This window comes from Polypterus senegalus, chromosome 12, assembly GCF_016835505.1.
Source record: "Polypterus senegalus isolate Bchr_013 chromosome 12, ASM1683550v1, whole genome shotgun sequence".
In the NCBI taxonomy this organism is placed as follows: domain Eukaryota; kingdom Metazoa; phylum Chordata; class Cladistia; order Polypteriformes; family Polypteridae; genus Polypterus; species Polypterus senegalus.
Window position 1 is genome coordinate 93,634,705 of NC_053165.1, and position 23,753 is coordinate 93,658,457.

Consider the following 23,753-nt stretch of genomic DNA (forward strand, 5'->3'; position numbering starts at 1 on the left):
GGCGATTCTAAATTGGCCCTAGTGTGTGCTTGGTGTGTGGGTGAGTTTGTGTGTGTCCTGCGGTGGGTTGGCACCCTGCCCAGGATTGGTTCCTGCCTTGTGCCCTGTGTTGGCTGGGATTGGCTCCGGCAGACCCCCGTGACCCTATTTGGATTCAGCGGGTTAGAAAATGGATGGATGGATAGGTCATCTGTGAGCACTGGATACTGTGTGCGAAAAACACCTTAGCAAATTTCTTCGATCAACACTAATATAGAGTGACCACATCTTTTTAATCTGAATAGTCTACTTAGAAGTGTCTCTAAGGAACCGATAAAACTAAAATCAACATTTGTGGCTAGTGTTAGGCAGCATGGTGGTGCAGTGGTAGTGTTGCCTCACAGTAAGCAGGCCAGGGTTCACATCCCGGGCCATCCCTGCATGGAGTTTGCATGTTCTCCCCATGTCTGCCTGGGTTTTCTCCAGGTACACCAGTTTCCTCCCAAAATTGAAAGACATGCAGGTTAGGCAAACTGGCAATCCTAAATTGGCCCGTGTGTGTGTGTGTGCCCTGTGATGAACTGGCACCCTGTCTAAGGTTTGTCCCTGCCTAGCACACTATGTTAGCTGAGATAGGCTCCAGCAGACCCCTGTGACCCTGTCCAGGACCAAGTGGGTTAGAAAATGACTGACTGACCGGTTAGAGTTCGTCTTATGTTCTTCCAACTTTGCTTTGATTGTAGACTCACCTAATATATATTTATGCCACGTCACACTTATTTCACTGCAGGCACCCATTCAAAGATTTCTTCGCAGACACTGTACAATGAAGGATGGCTTGACTGCACAAATCCACACATTAACAAAACTACCGCAGAAAAGTAGAAAATAAAGCTTTTTTCTCTCTCCATTAATAAAATGAGCCTCATCACATAAGAATACATGCTTTCAACAAAACCCTGACTCATCTGCTTCACTTCCATTTGAAGTGTGCACAGTGTTGGCCAGAGTTCACTCTACACAGACATCGTCACTTCTAGGACAAATGTCATCTTGTCCTTATTGTCTGTCCCCTAACATCTTAGGATCTTTATTATGAAGTTCAAAAGTAAACACAGTGGCGGTCATACGTATATTTAGATCCAGTTGTGTAATGCTGTTAATACCAAAACGGTTCATTACTTAAGCTGCTAATGACAAACTGCTTAAAGTTTGGGCTTGACTATTTTGAAATTGCCAGTCTCTGCAGAAAACGCGTCATTTGCATCATCTACAATAGGACAAACCTAACAATCTATGGTTGGTCTCAAGGTAGTATTTTTCTTCTTGGGTGATATATATTCACTTGGAGTCTCTTCTGCCGATTAAATGCAAGTGTATTTCAGCAAGCTGGAGACAGTGGTGATCACGAGTTTAAAGATGTACATCAAAACGCACAAATGAACCAACTAGTCTGTTGTCATTTTATGTCAAAGCCCCCCATGACTGGGGCAAATTAACTACATTAAAAGGGGAAAACACCTTGAGTAGAGTCAGACATGCTGCATTTAAAAAGAATTTCTAGTCTGAGTTACAGGAAACTTCTACTTAGCCTGAAATGGTCTGTAACCTATAATTAAAACAGAGATGAACAAGAAGCCCTACTTTTAAAAACATGCTAAAGAACAAGCAGTGTCTTTGAAAGACAAACCGAGTCAGCAAGTACGGCAGGGTGACATCTTTCTTGTTCATGTTTCCTGTAAGCCCCATATAATGTACATCTTTTGCAGTAACTTAAATAGAAAATATTAAATAAAGATGAAGCTTTATTTTTTCTTAATCAATTATTCAGCTTAAGGTAGTTTCTAGTGGGGTTTTTCTAGTGGACCAGTCTCAAAGTGATATTAAAATTCAGAGGTCAACCAAAAATTGGATTGGATTCTCTGGCCAAAAAGATAATGTTTCCTTATTTTCACTTTGGTTTTTGTTTCCATCAAACAGAAGATATTGTTTGATTGCCATAAAACTTTGTAATTTATCATGGTAACTAGAGGAACAAAACTAGGGGCTAAGACATGAGAATATAAAAATTTTGATTGTCACTGGCACTCTAATATATATATATAAAATATTTATATATATATATATATATATATATATATATATATATATATATATATATATTTTATATATATATATATATATATATATATTTATATATATATATATATATATATATATATATATATATATATATATATATATATATATATATATATATATATATATATATATATATATATATATATATATATATCTCCATCCATCCATCCATTTTCTAACCCGCTGAATCCGAATACAGGGTCACGGGGGTCTGCTGGAGCCAATCCCAGCCAACACAGGGCACAAGGCAGGAACCAATCCTGGGCAGGGTGCCAACCCACCGCAGGACAAACACACCCACACACCAAGCACACACCAGGACCAATTTAGAATCACCAATCCACCTAACCTGCATGTCTTTGGGTTGTGGGAGGAAATCGGAGCGCCCGGAGGAAACCCATGCAGACACGGGGAGAACATGCAAACTCCACGCAGGGAGGACCCGGGAAGCGAACCCAGGTCTCCTAACTGCGAGGCAGCAGCGCTACCACTGCACCACCGTGCCACCCCTATATATATATATATATATATATATATATATATATATACTTACTGTATATATGTGTGTGTGTAGAAGTGAAGGTTTTGTGATATGATTTGCATATTTGTACCTAGTTATCCACAAAGAGAGAAAATGAATCACATATTTAAAATACATTTTAATTCCTAGGCTTTCAACAGCCTACTAAGTGTCATCATTGTTTTCCTCTGATCCATCTATCCATTATCCAACCCGCTATATCCTAACTACAGGGTCACAGGGGTCTGCTGGAGCCAATCCCAGCCAACACAGGGTGCAAGGCAGGATACAAACCCTGGGCAGGGCGTGAGCCCTCAGCAGGGCACACACACACATCCACACACCAAACACACACTAGGGACAATTTAGGATCGCCAGTGCACCTAACCTGCATGTCTTTGGACTGTGGGAGGAGACCCAAACAGACACGGGGAGAACATGCAAACTCTACGCAGGGAGGACCCAGGAAGTGAACCCGGGTCTCCTAACTGCGAGGCAGCAGCGCTACCACTGCGCCACCGTGCCGCCCTGAAAGTATTATTACCCTGGCAAAATAAAAAAAATTAACATTTGTCACTCAGAATTTATAAATCTAATAATCACAATTATAACATTTTGCCAATTGAGTATTAGGACTTTGGAAACTCCCAGGCATAATGTCCTCATTCTGCACTTGTATTTGTGCTGCCTAAGCAGCTCTATTAACGATAAATTTACCTCTAAATTTGTAGCTGCATTTTCAAAAATAGAGAAATATGTAGACGCAATAATAGTGGGGAACAAAACAATGTCATCTTAATAAACATAATATTGCTGTATCTGTATAATATATACAGGTATATTACATATACATACATATATATATATATATATATACATACACACACACACATATATTATATATATATATATATATATATATATATATATATATATATATATATATATATATATATATATATATATATATAAATAAAAATAAAAATCCAACGTCTGTCTGTCTGTATGTATGTCCGCTTTTCACGAGAGAACTACTTAACAGATTTAGATTGGGTTTTTTTCCTATCATTTGCTTGAAATTTTGGTTGATTTTTCTACTTCTCTCATCGTGCTATTATAGTATAGTACTATAGTATTATAGTTCGTTTGCAAGGAGTGATATATTTATTTGAAGCCATAACAGACACTGCAGGCCAAGAGGAGGTGGAAGTGCGATGTCAGGAGTAGGGAGCTGGCCAGGGCCCTCCTCACTCACGCGTCAGCCTCCGTTCGAGTCGCTCTACTCTGCGTTTTGCAGTGTATCTTGCCTCCGCTTAGCTAGTGATGCCTGTTTGTTTATTGATTTTTAAAGTTTGTCCTGTTTCACTACTATGCAGGCGGAGCAGTGGGGGACGGCTAGTAAGAAATAATAAAAAAGACTAACTATGTTTAAACTGCAGCTTTGTAGCAAGATGCAACTTGTTGCAATATGTTGACAGACTAGTAACACAAAAATCATGTCGGTCGGTCGGTCAGTCGATAGATAGATAGATACTTTATTAATCCCAAGGGGATATTCACAATATATAGATAATCAGAATTAGCGTTATATTTTTTAAAAGTGTGACTGAACTCTATTTTTTTCAGACACCCCTCCTTCTGAGGTGGCAGTTGTCAGACTGCCAGCGGTATTATGAATACATGCCACCAACTATTCAAAGAAAAGGTGCGAGTAATCGAAGACTATGTGTGATGAATGGAAGAAAAAATATATATATAATTTTATTGAAATAAAAAGTAAGTACTGCTACTCACAAACGCTCAACTGTTACATCATCTATGGAAACACAAACAAAGTACTAGAAAATTGTGCAATGACATTCAATTTCTGCCACTGAAAACATATTACAAAATCTATCTGCTACATTATGAAAGACTGCAATTTCATTGGCCAACTCTGATCCAGCCTTTATGACTTTTGAAAATGAAGCAGATTTAACAACAGCATGTTTGTTGGAAAATTGGAAACTTTGGATATAAACACTGCATTGGAATCGCAGGCTTTTGAAAATGAAATGGAGTTGTACAAGTGGTAGCATCGTGAAGAAGGCACTTTTCCTAGGGTGGACACTCATCTCTGTTCTTTGTATTTGTTAAAAGGAAATAACAGCATATGAGAAATACAGAGTTGTGAATATGTCTTTTACTTACTGTACTAATTAAATAATTGTGCAGAAATATACTAAGTTATTCTACACATATTTTTTTTAAATTCTTAATGTACTACCATCGAAGAACCAAAGGAAGTTAGTGGGAAAATAACCAGATTTACTGCTCTGAAGACTTATTGTATGAGGAAGTCGGGAGTATCAGAGAAGTTGTAAGAGTTGTACACGATATGTACGAGGGAAGTGTGACAGTGGTGAGGTCTGTGGTAGGAGTGACGGAGGTGGAGGTGGGATTACTTCAGGGATCAGCTCTGAGCCCTTTCTTATTAGCAATGGTGATGGACAGGTTGACAGACGAGATTAGACAGGAGTCCCCGTGGACTGTGATGTTTGCTGATGACATTGTGATCTGTAGCGATTAGTAGGGAGCAGGTTGAGGAGACCCTGGAGAGGTGGAGATATGCTCTAGAGAGGAGAGGAATGAAGGTTAGTAGGACCACCAAGACAGAATACATGTGTGTGAATGAGAGGGAGGTCAGTGGAATGGTGAGGATGCAAGGAGTAGAGTTGGCGAAGGTGGATGAGTTTAAATACTTGGGATCAACAGTACAGAGTAATGGGGATTTTGGAAGAGGAGTGAAGAAGAGAGTGTAGGCAGGGTGAAATGGGTGGAGAAGAGTGACAGGAGTGATTTATGACAGACGGGTATCAGCAATAGAGAAAGGGAAGGTCTACAGGACGGTAGTCAGACCAGCTATGTTATGTTATATGGGTTGGAGACGGTGGCACTGACCAGAAAGCAGAAGACAGAGCTGAAGCTGAAAGAGTTAAAGATGTTAAGATTTGCATTGGGTGTGACGAGGACAGACAGTATTAGAAATGTGGACATTAGAGGGTCAGCTCAGGTTGGATGGTTGGGAGACAAAATCAGAGACGCGAGATTACGTTGGTTTGGACATGTGCAGAGGAGAGATGAAGGGTATATTGGGAGAAGGATGCTAAGGGTAGAGCTGCCAGGGAACAGCAGAAGAGGAAGGCCTAAGAGAAGGTTTATGGATGTGGTGAGAAAGGACATGCAGGTGACGGGTGTGACAGAGCAAGATGTAGAGGACAGGAAGATATGAATAAAGATGATCCGCTCTGGCAACCCCTAACGGAAGCACCTGAAAAAAGAAGAAGAAGACGACTGTTCTGAAGACTACAAAATATTCTTGACTCACTAAGTTTGCAGACAGTTGCCCCTGGCAACACACACAACCATAATTATAAAAAAAAGTTCATATCATATAAATGAAACATAAAATATTAACACTGCAATGGCGTTTTTAAATCAGATAAGTTGATCTATTTCATTTTTCACTTATGTTAAGTAACATAACACATCAGACACACAAACATCTTTGCGCTCTCTTTTTTCTTCACACATTGAACCACAGACCCTTGGAATAAGCGACCAAGTCGTGTGGTAGACAGGTGGACTTTAGGGGCCTTCAAAACTGGACTTGATGTTATATTAGAAGAATTAAATGGACAGAACTGGTGGGCTTTGTTGGGCTGAATGGCCTGTTCACGTCTAGACTGTTCTAATGCTCTAGCGAAACAAGACAGCAAAGGATTCTGTGCTATTACCTTGAATCCAGATCCCCTTCTAAGAAAACGAGGCAGAAAAAAAGTAATGGCTTCTTTTAAGAATAACTGATCATGTAGTACCCTCCCATAAGACACACTTTATCTCCATCTCCCCCTCTGCTCCACAGTTTTAAATTACAAATCAGCCAATTTAGAAGTGAGCAAAGTGCACATTGCAGCCTTTTATATATTTCAGTGACACAACACTATAACACAGTCGCTCCATTTCAGGGCACCATAACGTTTGGGACAATTGGCTTGACAGGCGTTTGTGATTCCTCAGGTGGATTTCTCTGCTTCATAAGATACCTCGGCTTGTTTCTACCCTTTTGAGTCTGTAGTTTGCTATTGTTCAACATGAGGACCAGAGCTGTGCCAATGAAAGTGAAAGAAGCCTTCATAAGGCTGAAAAACAAGACGAAAACCATTCAAGACATCAGTAAAACCTTAAGATGACGGAAATCAACTGTCTGGAATATCATGAAGAAAAAACACACTGGTGGGCTCAGTAATCACAATGGGACTGGTAGGCCAAGGAAGACCTCCACTGCTGATGACGACTGAAGAATCCTCACTACGGTCAAGAAAAAGCCCCAAATGCCTGTCAGACAGACCAGACACAGTCTACAAGGGGCAGATGTATATGCGTGTGTGTGTGTGTGTGTGAGAGAGAGAGAGAGAGAGAGATGACTATCAGCAGAAAACGTCATGAACAGAAATACAGAGGCCACACTGTAAGATGCAAACCTCATAAACAGGATGGCCAGATTACAGTTTGTGTAAAAGGACTTCAAAGAGCCTGCAGAATTCTAGAAAAAGGTCTTGTGGACAGACGAGACAAAGATGAACCTCATCAGAGTGATGGCAAGAGCAAAGTGTAGAGACCACAAGGAACTGCCCGACATCCAAAGCAGACCACCTCATCTGTTAAATATGGTGCCGAGGGTGTTATGGCTTGGGCATGTATGGCAGCCACAGGTCCTGGCACACTCCATTGATGACTGAACTGCTGACAGCAGTGGCACAATGAATGCTGAGGTGTGTAGAAACATCTGATTTTTCTCAAGTCGAGGTAAATCCCTCCAAACTCATTGGACGGCACTTCATCCTACAACATATAAGGTAACACGGTGGTTCTTCAAAGCTAAAAGGGGAAAATTCTTAATCCAACTGAGCAGACCTTCCATATGCTGAAGAGGATACTTAAGAGGACAAGCCCCCCGAAACAAGCAGGGCCTAAAGATGGCTGCATTAGAGGCTTGGCAGAGCATCACCAGAGAAGACCCTCAGTACCTGGTGCTGTCTATGAATCGTAGATTTCAAGCAGTCACTGCATGCTGGGATATGCGACAAAGCACTAAATATGACGGCTTTAATAGCCCTGCCATTGCTGTGTCACAAACATGATGCTGCCCTGAAAAGTGTGTGTGTGTGTTTGTGGGGTCTGGGGTGAGGGCGGGGGGCTGCTGGGTTGACAAAAGCATGTAAAAAAAGTATTTTGTAACCGAAATGTATGTAAATCCCCTTAAATGAAAGTCTGCAAATGAAAGTTTGTAATTTGTACTTTAATCTGAATGGTTCAATTTAAAATTTGGAACTGTGGAGCAGAGGGGTAAATCAAGGAAAAATGTGTCTTTGTCCCAAACATTATGGAGGTCTCTGTAGATTCACTCATTTAGTTACCAGTACTACTTAAACTTTCACATACTTAAGTTTGACAGAGTGTTTTGTATTGTCCACTTCAATTACAATAAATGATTTCTTTTCTCCTGTGGTGGGCTAGCGCCCTGCCCGGGGTTTGTTTCCTGCCTTGCGCCCTGTGCTGGCTGGGATTGCCTCCTGTGACCCTGTAGTTAGGATATAGCTGGATGGATGGATGGATGGATGGATAGATAGATAGATAGATAGATAGATAGATAGATAGATAGATAGATAGATAGATAGATAGATAGATAGATAGATAGATACTTTATTAATCCCAAGGGGAAATTCACATACTCCAGCAGCAGCATACTGATAAAAAACAATATTAAATTAAAGAGTGATAATAATGCAGGTATAACAGACAATAACTTTGTATAATGTTAACGTTTATCCCCCTGGGTGGAACTGAAGAGTCGCATAGTGTGGGGTCTCCTCAATTTGTCAGTGGAGCAGGACGGTGACAGCAGTCTGCCTCTGAAGCTGCTCCTCTGTCTGGAGATGATCCTGTTCAGTGGATGCAGTGGATTCTCCATGATTGACAGGAGTCTGCTCAGCGCCCATCGCTCTGCCACAGATGTTAAACTGTCCAGCTCCATTCCTACAATAGAGCCTACCTTCCTAACAAGTTTGTCCAGGTGTGAGGCGTCCTTCATCTTTATGCTGCCTTCCCAGCACACCACCGCGTAGAAGAGGGCGCTCGCCACAACCGTCTGGTAGAACATCTGCAGCATCTTATTGCAGATGTCGAAGGACGCCACCTTCTAAGGATGTATAGTCGGCTCTGTCCTCTCTTGCACAGAGCATCAGTATTGGCAGTCCAGTCCAATTTATCATCCAGCTGCACTCCCAGGTATTTATAGGTCTGCACCCTCTGCACACAGTCACCATGAGGGGCCTGGGCCTCCTAAAATCCACTACCAGTTCCTTGGTCTTGCTGGTGTTCAGGTATAAGTGGTTTGAGTCGCAGCATTTAACAAAGTCTTAAATGGACTTTTCTCATTCACTATTACTGTTTATCAATGACATACTTTCTCCAAACTACAAACGTTACTGCAAACAGCCTGGGCTTTGTGCAAATTGAGTTTGTAAGGAGCAAATTGGATTTAGTCACAGCCCCGCCATTATAGGTTACTGCAGGCTCTTCCCTCCAAATCAGCTTGCGATGACTAATAAAGCAGAAGCCGGAGAGACTATACAAGGCACCTAAGAATAGGAACTCGGTGTGTGTGGGTGTGTGTGTGTGTGCCGTAGGGTACATAACTGAAAACTGCAGCTGGCAACAGAGAACATGGGGGAGGGAAATCCAGTGCTGGCATTTGACAGTCAGGGACAGTCACTGTGCATTCAAATAGCCTGTCACACCAACTTGTGCGGAGATAAATAGTTCTGACGCAGAAGACAAATCCAAAAGAGTAATGACAGTTTAAAGTCAGATCACTTCATGAAAGCACTACCAGATTCTGAGTAGGAACATGTGCCTTACTGAAATCTAAACAGATGCCACCAATTTCAAATGGTCTGAACTTCATTTTTGACTGGGTTGGCATTTCCCCTTTGGGTAACTACAGCCTCAGTTCCAAAAAGGAGTGATCTGTAAAATTACTCTGACATGGTCAATGTTTTTCATGTTATACCTAATCAAACTGCTTTAGGTATTTTTTGAAGAAATATATTGTAAAAAGGGAGACACAACAGTGTGAGAGGTGTGGGGCACCACCGGGTGACCCTGTACAACTGAAGTAAAAAAATTAATTAATTCATTAAAAGAAAGCACACAATAAATGCAGAAAAGTCTTTTCAGACGGGGTTCCAAATCCAACTCCCCGATGGTCAAACTGCTGCTTATGTTGCTCCCAGGCAGGAAGGGGTGGGTCCAGGAGGCCAGACAATGTAAGTGACATCATAGGATGAGCAGCTGTCAATCTCCTGTTCTGCAGACAGAGGGAGAGAGAAGGCATGAGCAAACAGCGCCAACTCTTGGTCTGGTGGGTCACTACCATCACATGATTCCTTAACTAGACTCCCACGCACACGTGTATGACAATGTTTACACCAAAACTGGCACCTGCAGCATGTTCCAAAAAAATTAGGGCGGGGTAGTTTAGGACTAATGATGACGTGACAATTTGAAATAAGATGGTGATGTGAAGCAGGTGAGGTAGAAGGTTCTGCCAAAATAACTCTAGTCCAGGGGTGGCCAACTCTGATCCTGCAGAGCCGCAGTGGCTGCAGGTTTTTGTTCCAACCCAGATGCTTAATAAGAAGCAAATCCTCACCAATAACAGATCTTATTTAATTTCATGGCTTGTTAGTGTTTTAACTCAACCATGTAAGTTCATTCTTAAATCATTGATTTTTTTTCCTTTCTAATAATATATGTATCACATCATCCAAGTGATATGAAGCCTAAAACGGATGAGTAATTTTCAGTTCTTCACTTTCTCTTCAGTTTGAGTACTCAATTAAACCAAACAGTGAATGATGAATACACACGGCTGGAAATGGAGCCAAGTTAGATAGAGAACTGCTGGTTCCTTTGTCATTTGCATTTTATTGCTAATAAGGAGCCGTTAAAAACAATGAATACTGCTGTTTAAGACAAAAATGATCAATTAAGGGTTCAAACTTTTAACAAGCGAGACAACTAAAATGAAGCTGAAAAATGTCATCAGCAATGCATGATTTCTCATGAACCAATTGGATTGGAACAAAAGCCTGCAGCCCTCCAGGACCGACGTTCCTCTGCCCTGATTTAAAGGGTCCGAGTCTTAAATAGAAAATACAGTGATCCCCCACCTATCGTGGAAGTTACGTTCCAGACCCATCAGCGGTAGGTGAAAATCGGCAATATAGAAAGACCATATAAATAGACATTTTATTATAGTTTAAGCCTTAACATACCCCTCCCACACGCTTTAAACACATGTAAACTTATTAAAACACACATGATATGTGGATGTCGGGCTAAGGATATGAGTAACATAATAATAATAATAATAATAATGTAGCATAACGTCGATTCATTCAAGCCGTAATGGCAAGCAACGTCCACATAACGCTTTCCTTCCCTTCTTAGAAGATGCAGGATGCTTGGGAGCCATCGTAGGACTTAAAACAAAACGAAAAGTTCACAAAAAGTTTGCTCACAACAATCGGACCACAAGCAAGGTACGCGACACACAGAGAACTGAGGTGCGCTGGGGATGCACGCTCACTGTTCTTGCGAGATTACGCCACGTTAGCAGCAGCCAATCAGAGCCCAAGAGAATGAAAATCCCGCTCTGATTGGTCGAGTCTCCTCTTTCAGCCAATAACAGGCCTTGTAAGAAATCATCTTGGTACTGTAACGTAAAACTCTTTGTCTGCCGTAGCGTACAATGTACATATGTTTAATGATTTACTGTATCGCTTAAATGTTAGATATGTTCCACGGAAAAATCCGCGATATAGCAGGGGATCACTTTAAATTAAATGAAGTTAATTAGTAGAAAAAACACTAATTAAGAAAATGGTTAGAATGAAAACCCGTAGCCACTGTGACACTCTCAAGGATCGTAGTTGGCCGTACCTGGTCTAGTCCTTCAAGAGCAGGGATGGGTTGAGATGCATCTGTGAATCACTTTAATGATCCTCAAAGACAAATCAGTAGAATTGTAGACATCTCATCCTCTATAGTACACTATATATATATATCAGGGTGACACAGAAAAACGGTAACTTTTGAAAAACCCAATAAAAATAGAAGAAATCCAACAAAAAAATTTTATTGACAGCAATTGAACCACAACAGCTTGTCTTTTAAGAGACAGCAATCCAAATTATCAATGTCTGAAAATTACGTCCTGTAGATGGCGTCCTCCTGTACGTATGCATTCTTCCAATCTGCTGTTGAGGTTCCCCATTGATCGCTGCAACATCTCAGCTGGGATACCACAAATTTCGTCTTGAATTCTTTGTTTCAATTCATTCAGTGTCCTTGGTCGAGTCGTGTAGACCCGACTTTTAAGGTAACCCCACAAGAAAAAAAATCACAAATCCGGTGATCTTGACGGCCAGGGAATGTCACCGAATCTTGAGATGACACGGTTACCGAACAATTCTCGCACAGCTGCCATTGATTGCCTTGCAATTGATTACTAAATTACTAAATGGCGAGACTGTTTACAGCTCAAGGTCCCTGTTCCGCAGTGCTGCCTACTGTACATGACTGACACTACGCATTTCAGAAGTTCCCGTTTTTCTGTGTCACCCTGTATATATATATATATATATTGTATATATATATATTGTATATATAATATATATATATATATATAGTATATATATATATATATATATATAGTATATATATAGTATATATAGTATATATATATAGTATATATATATAGTATATATATATAGTATATATATATATATATATATATATATATATATATATATATATATATATATATATATATATATATATATATATATATATATATATATATATATATATATATATATATATATATATATATATATATATATATATATATATATATATATATAGTGTATATATATATATATATATATATATATATATATATATGTATATATATATATATATATAATTGTATATATATATATTGTATATATATATATATATATATATATATTGTATATATTGTAGGGTGACATATATATATATATATATGTGTTTTATCATCAACTGGGGACTCAATAAAAGAGACATTCTTCTTTTAAAAAGTTGTCATGAATGTGGATGACATTCTTGTTTAACAAAATTGTAAGAAAGATTATTTTTAAAGGATTTTTTTCATTAACCTGATCCGACTGTTAAGCAATAGGTAACATAAACAGAAACTGAAGCCTACAGAAAGAATCAGTCGGGAGATTGCTCTGACAAAATTAGGTACAAGGTAAATTTTTCAGTGCTAAAGTTAGCTCACTGCCATAGCTGAATATCCATAAGGCAAGCAGCAGCCTTTAGTGCTGCTAAAAATGCAAGACTTGACTAGAAGGGTTGTGTTCAGCTATAAGTAAGCAATAAAGCAGCCTTCGGTATGCAAGAGTCGGGCTGTGCAGAAGTGTAAACCCAGAAAGCAACTAAGGTTCAGTGGATGAGGCCTCGTTGGATAAATAATTGCACTATAAATACCACAGGTTGCCGTTTCACATTGTTACGTTAAGCAAGTCACTTCTAATTATGGGAATACTGTATGTAAACAATCAAAACATACTCTAGAATGCTGTTTAATTTAGAAAGGCATACAAAATAATGTTTGCTGCTGCATTACGAGACGTATTCTGCCTGTACTTGAATATACACTGAGATTTACATAAGCCGCAATATCTTTGATCGCGTCCATTCTTTTTTTTTTTTTTAGTTCTCCTCTTGTTCAAACTGTCAAAAAGCACCAACTCAGTAAAGTGAACGCCAGTTCTTTGATCATCTGCCAGTCAGGACTACGGAGTGGCCCCTTTACTATTTACCATTGAGAAAAAACAAGGTGGCAGAGGAGCATATCGCTGGCTCTTTTCCGCAGACGTTAGGTAAGAAGAAGAGCATAATGTTTCAAAGGACACATTACTTCGATGGAGTTTGAGCAGACTAATCAGCATGTGGAGGAGAGTCACTTCTAACATCCTACACCATTAAGAGACAAGCTGATCACATCACACAATGCATTTAAAATGACGTTAAAGTGTGGCGCACACATTTATCAGCCATTTCCATTTTAACCTTCCTTCAGTTGAAACGAACTTCATCACATAACAGATTAGTACTTTTTCTAGCCACTGTAGAAAGGTTCAATATAAGTTGGCTCCTAATTCTGCAGCATGCACAGTATATTGTTACCTGTACGACTTCTCGCATTTGCGTATGAAGACACCTGACACTTCGCACATACCATAAATCACCCATTTTCTTTCTCTTTTTTTTTTTAAACATTTTATTGAATTTATTTAAATCAAATAACTTTCCATACAAACAAGTGAAAGTTTACAAAACTAAGTTTGAATCAAATCTCTCTTTCTTACTAAAAAGTATTCAGTCCCCTTGAGTCATCATAATTTTCTGGACGACGGAAGATTTTTTTTCTTCTATGGTTAAATATCTAAAGAAAACGGTTTATTTTGACTTGGAAATATATTGTTACAGCATAAGAGTTCACATTAAAAATACTAAATGGATACATATGTGGACAGGTGATGACTTTCAAGGGGATAAAATACTTTTGCACACCACTGTAGAGTAAAGTTGAGTAAAAGACTAAGAAACAGGCATCGGAGAAGCAGGTTCTGCTGACTTTTTGAATTCGGAGGTGAGTTTACACGACGACTCATGGCAGCAGGTCTTAAAATCCGAAGCAGTGCCTTCAGTGTTTTTAGTGCCTCTTTATAACCTACAAAAAGTCTAGCGAGCAGAGATTGCTCTCTTTGGGTAAAACTACTCAAAATTAGGATTAGTTCTGAGCTGGCCATCTTTGATGTGGCCAAATTCAAGATGGGTGGATGAGATAAGGAATTTTGCAGGAACAACTTGGATGCTGAAGACCAAAAATTGTTTGTTGTGGGGGAATTAAGCTTTTGTCTTGCAGTGGATTTGATTGCATGGGTTGTTATTTGCTTTTAATTAAAATGAATAAAAAAATAAAATTAAAAAGAAACTCTCTTAGCATCATGTCTTTTATTCAGTTATCTTTTGCTCGGTTCACCGACAAAAGCGCGATAGACATATGCGCCCCGACAAAACCGCGACGGACAAATGGGCGCCGACACACCCGCTAACTGGTTTTCGACAAATGCGCGGCAACAAAATCGCCACGACAAAATCGAGAGAGAGGCCAAGAGAGTGGGACGAGTACGTACACATTATGTTCTAGGTTATAACTGTTATAACTGCTGATGGCATGCCGCGAACAAATAACTCAGTCGAGGGTTGGTATAGCGGGTCGTATACAAAGCGGAATTACCAGCAGTCAGGCAGCCAGCAAGTCTAAATACTCTCAACTATCAAGACGTCTTGCTGCAATTCTTCCTACATATGCAGGGCGTGATCTTAAGGACTATCTGCGTGCCGCGTCTCATAATATTGACTTCTAAAATAAACATTATTATATATGCTTTAAACTAGTAATTCATATTTAATGAAACTTTCGTGATTTTGACGCCGCGTTTTAATCGGCGCTCATATGTCTATCGCACAAATGTCAGGTCACACTTTTGCTCTCTCCCCGATACCACGGCGGCAGTTTAAAGTGCATGGACTGGAGGAATTAGGTTCAGGTGTTTTAGGAAGAAGCCATCGCAGCACAGGATTTTGCTGCTGTTCACTACACGCTTTTTAAACGGGGTTGTCCCCAGTACTTATCCTACTAAAGTAAAATACCTGCGTTGTTGTTATTCCAGTAGCACTGGGTGTAAGGCCCACGCTTTTATTTTACAAGTGATGTATTAGAGAATTATCTTTTACTTTTTAGTACACTTTTTAATTCGATATAAGTGTGGTTTTTAAAAAGTATTTTTTTATATATATTATTTTCAACTTTCTAGTCTTGGGTTTGTTTTAGTATAATTTTGTAATCAATATTTTAACACTTGCTTTAATATTTCTATCCGTTACTAGCGCCACCTATTGGTGAAATCTTGTACAGTGATCCCTCACTATATCGCGCTTCGACTTTCGCGGCTTCACTCCATCGCGGATTTTAAATGTAAGCATATCTAAATATATATCACAGATTTTTCGCTGGTTCGAGGATTTCTGCGTACAATGGGTCTTTTAATTTATGGTACATGCTTCCTCAGTTGGTTTGCCCAGTTGATTTCATACAAGGGACGCTATTGGCGGATGGCTGAGAAGCTACCCAATCGGAGCACGTATTACGTATTAAATAAAACTCATCAATGATATACGATATGCTTCCCGCGCGGTGCTTGATTGTTTGCATTCTCTGTCACTCTCTCTGCCTGACGGAGGGGCTGTTTGCACAGAGGATACGGACGCTCCTCTAAAAACTTATCGCGATGCTTCGGCATACTTAAAAGCACGTATTGATTTTTTGCTTTTCTCTCACGCTCTCTCTCTGAAATTCTCTGCTCCTGATGCGCGCACTCCTTTGAAGAGAAGATATGTTTGCATTCTTTTAATTGTGAGAAAGAACTGTCATCTCTGTCTTGTCATGGAGCACAGTTGAAACTTTTGACTAAAGGGTCTTATTTCATGTCTAGAGGGCTCTAATAATGTTAACAGTGTGGGAGAGTTTATAAGGGCTTAAAAATATATAAAAATAACCATACAAATATATGGTTTCTACTTCGCAGATTTTCATCTATCGCGGGGGGTTCAGGAACGCAACCCCCGCAATCGAGTAGGGATTACTGTACTATTCTTCATACGAAAATTTCATTTGGTAATTAACATGGATTAATTGATCAATTAGTGAAACTGATTATTGATTCATGTATTGTCATCTGAAGTGATAAGTCATTTGGACAATAGGAAGTTACAAGATCTGTACCAGACAACAAACAGGTGAAGTTAAAAGAAGCGTGGTAATAATAATAATAATAATAATAATAATAATAAAAGAAACCTTGGGAAAGGCAGTTCAAAGAGAGAGCCCTATCCAGGTAGGTTAGGCATGCAGTGGGTGTCCAAAAAAAGGGATAATTACAATACAATGCACAGAACACAGCAATATAATCCTCAATATAATAGTAAAATGAAAATATTACAATTACAGAGCAGAATTTAACAGTAGATGATGTCACACAATACGATTTGGATTTATCCATCAAGCTGCCTCCCCCTATTGGCCATTCCAAGCTGAGTCAGCTCTGGGCCAGCCAATCCGATGACAGTATCACAGCTGCCACGCTTATTTTCAGATTTACGAACACCGCTGATAACGTTTAACTCTTTTTTTGTGCAGTTTATAACAAAATCAACGTATTTTGCAAACGAGAGCCCCAGAAGCCTACTTGCCGATGTAAATGTGGATTTGTAAGAAACCAGGTTTGTGCTTTATCCAGATTACTCACCTTAATCCAGCAATGTGTGTGCATGTAAACGCACTCAATTATTGGACATTATTTCCAACAACCCACCCATTTTCTCAAATTGCTAACTCCAAATCAGGATCACGGAGAGCTACACCAGCAACAGCAGACGCAAAGCAAGAATGGGCACTGGATTGTGAACAAATGCTTTACTGGTCACGCTCATGAACAAGGCCACAAGCTTTCATACTGGGCTAAATTTGACTAACAGCTCAACATCAATTTCACAAGAGCATTTCTAACACAGCCAGGTCCATAATCATTTAGATTAAATGCGCTATATAAATTAAATGTATTATTATTATAGGGGTGGCACAGTGGGTAGTGCTGCTGGGTTCGCTTCCCGGGTCCTCCCTGCGTGGAGTTTGCATGTTCTCCCCGTGTCTGCGTGGGTTTCCTCCCACAGTCCAAAGACGTGCAGGTTGGGTCCTAAATTGTCCCTAGTGTTGTGTTGTGTGCGTTTGTGCCCTGCGGTGGGCTGCCGCCCTGCCCAGGGTTTGTTTCCTGCCTTGTGTTGGCTGGGATTGGCTCCAGCAGACCCTCGTGACCCTGTTTTTAGGATATAACGGGTTGGATAATGGATGGATAGATTATTATTATTATTATTATATATAAAAATGCTGACCCGCCCAGCCTCACACACTCAAGCAACTGACGGTAATCACAGAGGAAAGAAGGCACAGCTGCACAAATAAATAAATAAAATATCGACATTAAGTCAGAGCTCTCACTCAAGCAAGAAATTTTTGAAATGGGTGTAAAGTTAATCCTAGAAGAAGACAGTTCAATAAGCACAAGGCTGTACAAAGAGGACATCCAGAAGCAAAGGGTTAACAAGTCAGGAGATTGTCGGCCCAAAGATAGGACTACCTGTGCAGCAACTGCACCCAAAGAGAGCATCTTTACTGAAAAAGGAAGAAAAAAAAGACTCGAGAGAAGGAAAATGAGGAGTAAAGTAGATATTACTGGAGAGAGCAAAATAAAGAAACTAACCCAGCTCATCAAAAGGCTCGAGGACAGTACTGAACATGAAGGAAGTAGAAAAGCACCTGGGGGTTTAGAAGAGCAACGAAAACAATAGGGGATCATTAAAAGGAGAACAAGGGTCCATAGCAAAATGTTTACAGGCAGTGAGATACAGGCGATGCAGAAATTTGAAATCTGCACATTAAAGGTTGGGAGTTTTACAAGTAAAAACAATGTTCTTAGAATTCTGGTCCCAAACAAGATGAATCGACAGAGAAAGATCACGTTCCCAGACGGAATGGGTAAGGGCCTGGAGGCAATCTTCAGTGAAAAGGTGTAAGTAGCAGAGACGGACTGCATCAGAGTTGACAGAGAATGAGAAAAGGTTCAAAGAGGGGAGACAGAGGAAGATACTACAAGACCTGATAACAAATGGAGATAAAAGGTAAAAGAGCAGGACTGAAAAGAAGGTGTGGACCTCAACAATTCAAATATTCTGAGCCACGAGCCATCGAAAAACTCCCCAAAGGATAAGGACGCTGCACTTTACCTGCCAAACGCCTCAATTACGGCCTCTTCAGACCACTGAATCCTACTTCTTATAGTCCTTTAGGTGCCTTACTTCTTACTCTTATTCAGAATAATAATCGGATTTATTTTGAATAAGAATCTCATTTACTTATTTATATCTTTGAATAGAAATCTTACTCTTACTTAGAAACTTGTTCAGAATCTTACTATTATTTAGAAGGATGTATTTATTTATTTATTTAGAATAATTTATTTATTTAAAATAAGAATCTTATTTAGAATAGAATTCTTATTCTTATTTAGAATCTTATTCAAAATCTTACTCTTATTTAGAATAACAAGCTTATTAATTTATATCTTATTTAGAATATGAACTTTTACTCAGAAGCTTACTCTTATATTTTAATTTATATATATATATATATATATATTATTTAGAATAGAGATCTTATTCTTATTTAGAATATTTTCAGAATCTTACTCTTATTTAGATTAAGTATGTATTTTTCCCTTTGGGATTAATAAAGTATCTATCTATTTATTTAGAATAAGAATGTATTTATTTATTTAGACTCAAAACATATTTATTAATTTAGAATAACAACCTTACGTATTTATATCTTATTTAGAATATGATTCTAATTTAGAGCCTTATTCAGAATCGTACTTTATTCAGAATAAGAATCTTATTTATTTGAAATAAGAATTAATTTATTCATATCTTATTAAGAATAGAAATCTTATTCTTATTTTGAATCTTATTTTTATATTTTTATTTATATATATTATTTACAATAGAGATCTTATTCTTATTTAAAATATTTTTCAGAATCTTACTCTTATTTAGAAACATATTTATTTAGAATAAAAAATTATTTATTTAGACTAAAAACATATTTATTTATTTAGAATAACAATAAGAATTAAAATAAGAATCTTATTTATTTATATCTTATTTAGAACAGAAACCTTATTCTTATTTATAATCTTATTCAGAATCTTACTCTTATTTACAATAAGAATTTATTAATTTAGAATAACAACCTTATGTATTTACATCTTATTCTAATTTAGAGCCTTATTCAGAATAAGAATCTTATTTATTTATATCTTATTTAGAATAGGAATCTTACTCTTATTTAGAATCTTATCCAGAATTCTTATTTTTCATAGTCTGAGAGTCCTTTAGTGCCACTCTGTTATAAAGCTCAGATTGTTGGAGTGCTGCACTGTTGGTTGCTCTTTTAGAAGTTTCTCCCATCTTCACACGGGTTCTCTCAAACTCAACCAAAGTAACCTTTGGGGTCTTGGTCACCTCTATTACCAAAGCCCTTCTAGCCCACTCAGTTTGGCCAGACAGACAGCACTAGGAAGTTCTAAACTTATTCCATTTAAGAATCATCCAGGCAACTGTGCTTTTGGGAACTTTCAGTGCTGCAAACATTTTGTGTAGCCTCCAGCTCTCTCTAAGCTCTACAGGCAGTTTCTTCATCCTCGAGGGCTGGCTTTTGCTCAACTGTGGGACCTTCTACAGACAGGAGTGTGAATTCCTAATCGGGTCCAATCGACCGAAACAACCACAGGTGGACTTCAAACAAAAGTGTAGAAATATCTCAACGGTGATCAATAGAATTTGATGCACCTCTACTAAATTTCATGTGTTACAGTAAAGAGTCTGAATATTTGTTTTGTTTTTTTCTTAATTTTTAATAAAGGTTCAAAAGTTCCTTAAATTATGCTTTCACTTTGTTACGGGTATTAAGTGTTGCTTAATGTTATACCTGCATTTTTATCACTCTTTAATTTAACATTGTTTTTTTATCAGTATGTTGCTGTTGGAGTATGTGAATTTCCCCTTGGGATTAATAAAGTATCTATCTATCTATCTATCTATCCATCTATCTATTATATAGTGCCCTATCTATCTATCTATCTATCTATCTATCTAATGCTGCCACTTTGTGTATAGGGGAGCTTGTACTCAATCCAGGGAAGCAGACTCCCACTGTCCTTCTGAGCAGGCCACTCTTCGGAGAAATGGAATCCACGCACTTCCCAGCCCAGGACAACAGTCCATCCCGGTCTAAACACTGTGGCCACACTTCCTGGCAAGGAACCGCCTTGCACTCCAAGTCAGGATGCCAGTCCATCTAACCCGGCACTCACACTATCAATTAATCAATCAATCTTATAGTGTCTCTCATGTGTATTAATCTATAGGTTTTTTTTTCCCTATTTTTAAGGAAAAGAGGAAGGCCTAAGAGAAGGTTTATGGTTGAGGTGATGGGTGTTACAGACCAAGATGTTGAAGACAGGAAGTGATGGAACAAGACGATCCACTGTGGCAGCTGAAATAAGAAGAATGATGGTTTGAAAATTCCTAAAATTCTGCGTTCACTTTGCAACGGGTATTAAGTGTTGCTTGATAAAAGAAAAAATGATTTTACCACAAGGCAGCAACATAACGAAATGGGGAGGGGGTGAATACTTTTCTGAAGGCACCGTGTGTTCAGCATTTACCGTTACAAATATGGCCTGAATATTAAAAACCTTTATGCTTCTCTGGGGGAAATCCCTGCACTTCCGAGGAGCTGCTGAGGAAACAAAAGGCCCAAGAAATGCGATGCCTGCATGCGCACAATAAGTGATGTGGGCCGCTGTCTTGACGACATCAGACAATTCCAACAAAATAAGGTAAACTGCGGCTCTCAATCTGTGCAGCAGGCAGACCACAAAAGATAAAGAAGATCGTGACCCCCCACCCTGCCCCCACAAAACACTAGAATGGCCTGTCTTATTCAGCAGCTGGCACAGTTACCGCGTGCCCCCCTCCCTCTCCCTGCCTGCCCGCCCCTCCTTTCCTCCCTTAATCAATCTTCAGGTCCCGGACACTGTGCAGATTCCATGAGTTGCTTTTTGCAGCCCCGAACTTTACACGGACACCGTTTCAAAAAGTTAAGAGACTCGTGTGCTTGCGCGAGAGGGGAGTCTGGCATCGCGATGTCACAATTTTAGGTACTTTATATTTCTACTGACACTCCATTGACGTTTTCACAAATGCACTTCGGTCAGTCCCCGTAAAAAGAGATTTTTGTCTGCCTTCTTCACATCCCCTACTCCACACGAGCTGCGATTCGTCATCACGCCATTATAAAGTTCCTTTTCACAATAATCCTGACAAAGTAAGTAAAAGAGGAAGAGCGATCACCCACCTCCCATTGTGCCCCGGAGAAGCCGGGCTCTTCGTAGGACTCCGCGCAGCCGCAGAAGGGGCGCTCCGGTGCCGTGGACGGGGCACTGCAGGCTCCTTGCCCTCACTCGCTGTAGAAGCCGTCCCACTTCCCTGCGTTCCGGAGACCGGCCAGGGTGTGTCTCGGTCCGTTTCGCTGGCAGGTTTTGCCCCGCTTTCGGGCGCCTCCGTTGCCATGATCGCGATCTCTATATCCGAAAGTTTAGAAAAACGGGTTGACCGGCGAACGTGCTCGTGTTCCACTGGTGGCTTCTTGTTCCCCCCACAAAACCCAACTCAAGCCGGAGTCCGCTTGGCAAAATGGGAAACTCGCTTGGCTCTCCACGTTCATCCGCCGCGGCGCCGCTCTTGAACGTGGACTGCGGCGCGGCCTCGTGGAAGCAGACGAGTTTGGACTGGCCGGGCTGCGGTTTTTAATGTACTTTCTTTTCCCTTTTTGGTTTTTTTTTCGTGGCCCTGTCCTCTCTACAGCCTGCTTCCACCCTCCTTCCTGAGAGATTCGACTATACCAATGCACTCCAGACTCCTGTAGCCATCGTGCGGCACCTTTATCTTCAAATTTGGACGAAAATCTTCCTGCAGCCGGTCTCTTCTTAACTCTTCCCCATGCATACGCTACGCAGGATTCGGAAAGTGTTCGGGCATCACGGATGCTGCCGATCCCGACACTTTCCGACTCGCCCCCAATTTAGTTGTCAACAGAGTTTTTTTTTTTTTCTCTCCCACAAACCCCGTTACTCGGACTGATTCCCAGCAGCCGCTTTCTCCTCCCACACGGGCCACTCGCGACTGCCCCCCAAAGGCTAAGAAGCCAAAATGAAGTAAAAGAAAAACCGAGCGGCCAAAATAATTTGCCACTTGTGAACGACGGGCCTCAAAAGTTTTCTATTTTCTTTGACTTCTTTAAAATGTTTAAAAATTGTGAAAATGCGTATTTTCTTAAGAGGTCTTTTTCAGAATTTAAGGTGAAACTGGTGGTCAGTTAGCATTGCCGTTTCTGATCTACACTATATGGACAAAAGTATTGGGTTGCCTGACCATTACACCAACAGGGACTTTAATGATATTGCATTCAAATGCATAGATTTTAATGTGGAGTTGCCCCCAATTTGCAGATATGCCAACTTCCACTCTTCTTGGAGGATTTTCCACAACATTGTTTCTGTGGGAATTTGTGTCCATTCATTCTGTAGAGCTTTTATGACGAGAAGGCCTGGCTCACAATCTCCATTGCAGTTCATCCTAAAGGTGTTTGATGGGGTTGAGGTCAGGGCTGTGTGCAGGCCAGTCAAGTTCTTCCACATGGAACTCATCCCACCATGTCTTTATGGAGCTTGCTTTGTGCACTGGGGTACAGTCATGCTGGAATAGAAAAGGGTCTTCGCCAAAGTGATCCCACAAAGTTGGAAGCATAGCGTTGTCCAGAATGTCTTGGTATGCTGAAGCATTTAGATTGCCCTTCACTAGAAGTAAGGGGCCTGGGCTTAAACCTGAAAAACAGCCCCATACCCTTATCCCTCCTCCACCAAACTTTACAATTGGCACAATGCAGTCAGGCAGGTAACATTCTCCCGGTATCTGTCACACCCAGATGCACCCATCTGACTGCCAGACAGAGAAGATTGATTTGTCACTCCATCAGACGCTTGGCGTTGGACTTGGTGATGTGAGGCTTGCATGCAGCTGCTTGGCCCTGGAAACCCATTCCATGAAGCTCCCACCGCACAGTTTTTATGCTTACATCAATGCCAGTGTAAGTTTGGAAATCTGCAGCTATGAAATCAGCAGAGAGCTGGTGACTTTTATGCACCATGCA

At 39.9% G+C, this 23,753-nt stretch overlaps 1 protein-coding gene across 3 annotated transcripts in view; it reads right to left on the bottom strand.

Annotated features, from left to right (window-relative positions):
• Positions 1-22,695, bottom strand: part of bnip2 (BCL2 interacting protein 2) — a 102,494-nt gene extending 79,799 nt beyond the window's left edge. For 2 of the 3 annotated variants that reach the window (XM_039772952.1, XM_039772950.1), the window contains exon 1: positions 21,900-22,695. In XM_039772952.1, coding sequence (XP_039628886.1) covers positions 21,900-22,114 — 215 coding nt within the window. In that variant the 5' untranslated portion in view covers positions 22,115-22,695. The remainder of the gene's footprint in view (positions 1-21,899) is intronic. The other variant, XM_039772951.1, reaches the window with a different exon arrangement.
• Positions 22,696-23,753: the final 1,058 nt, after the last annotated feature.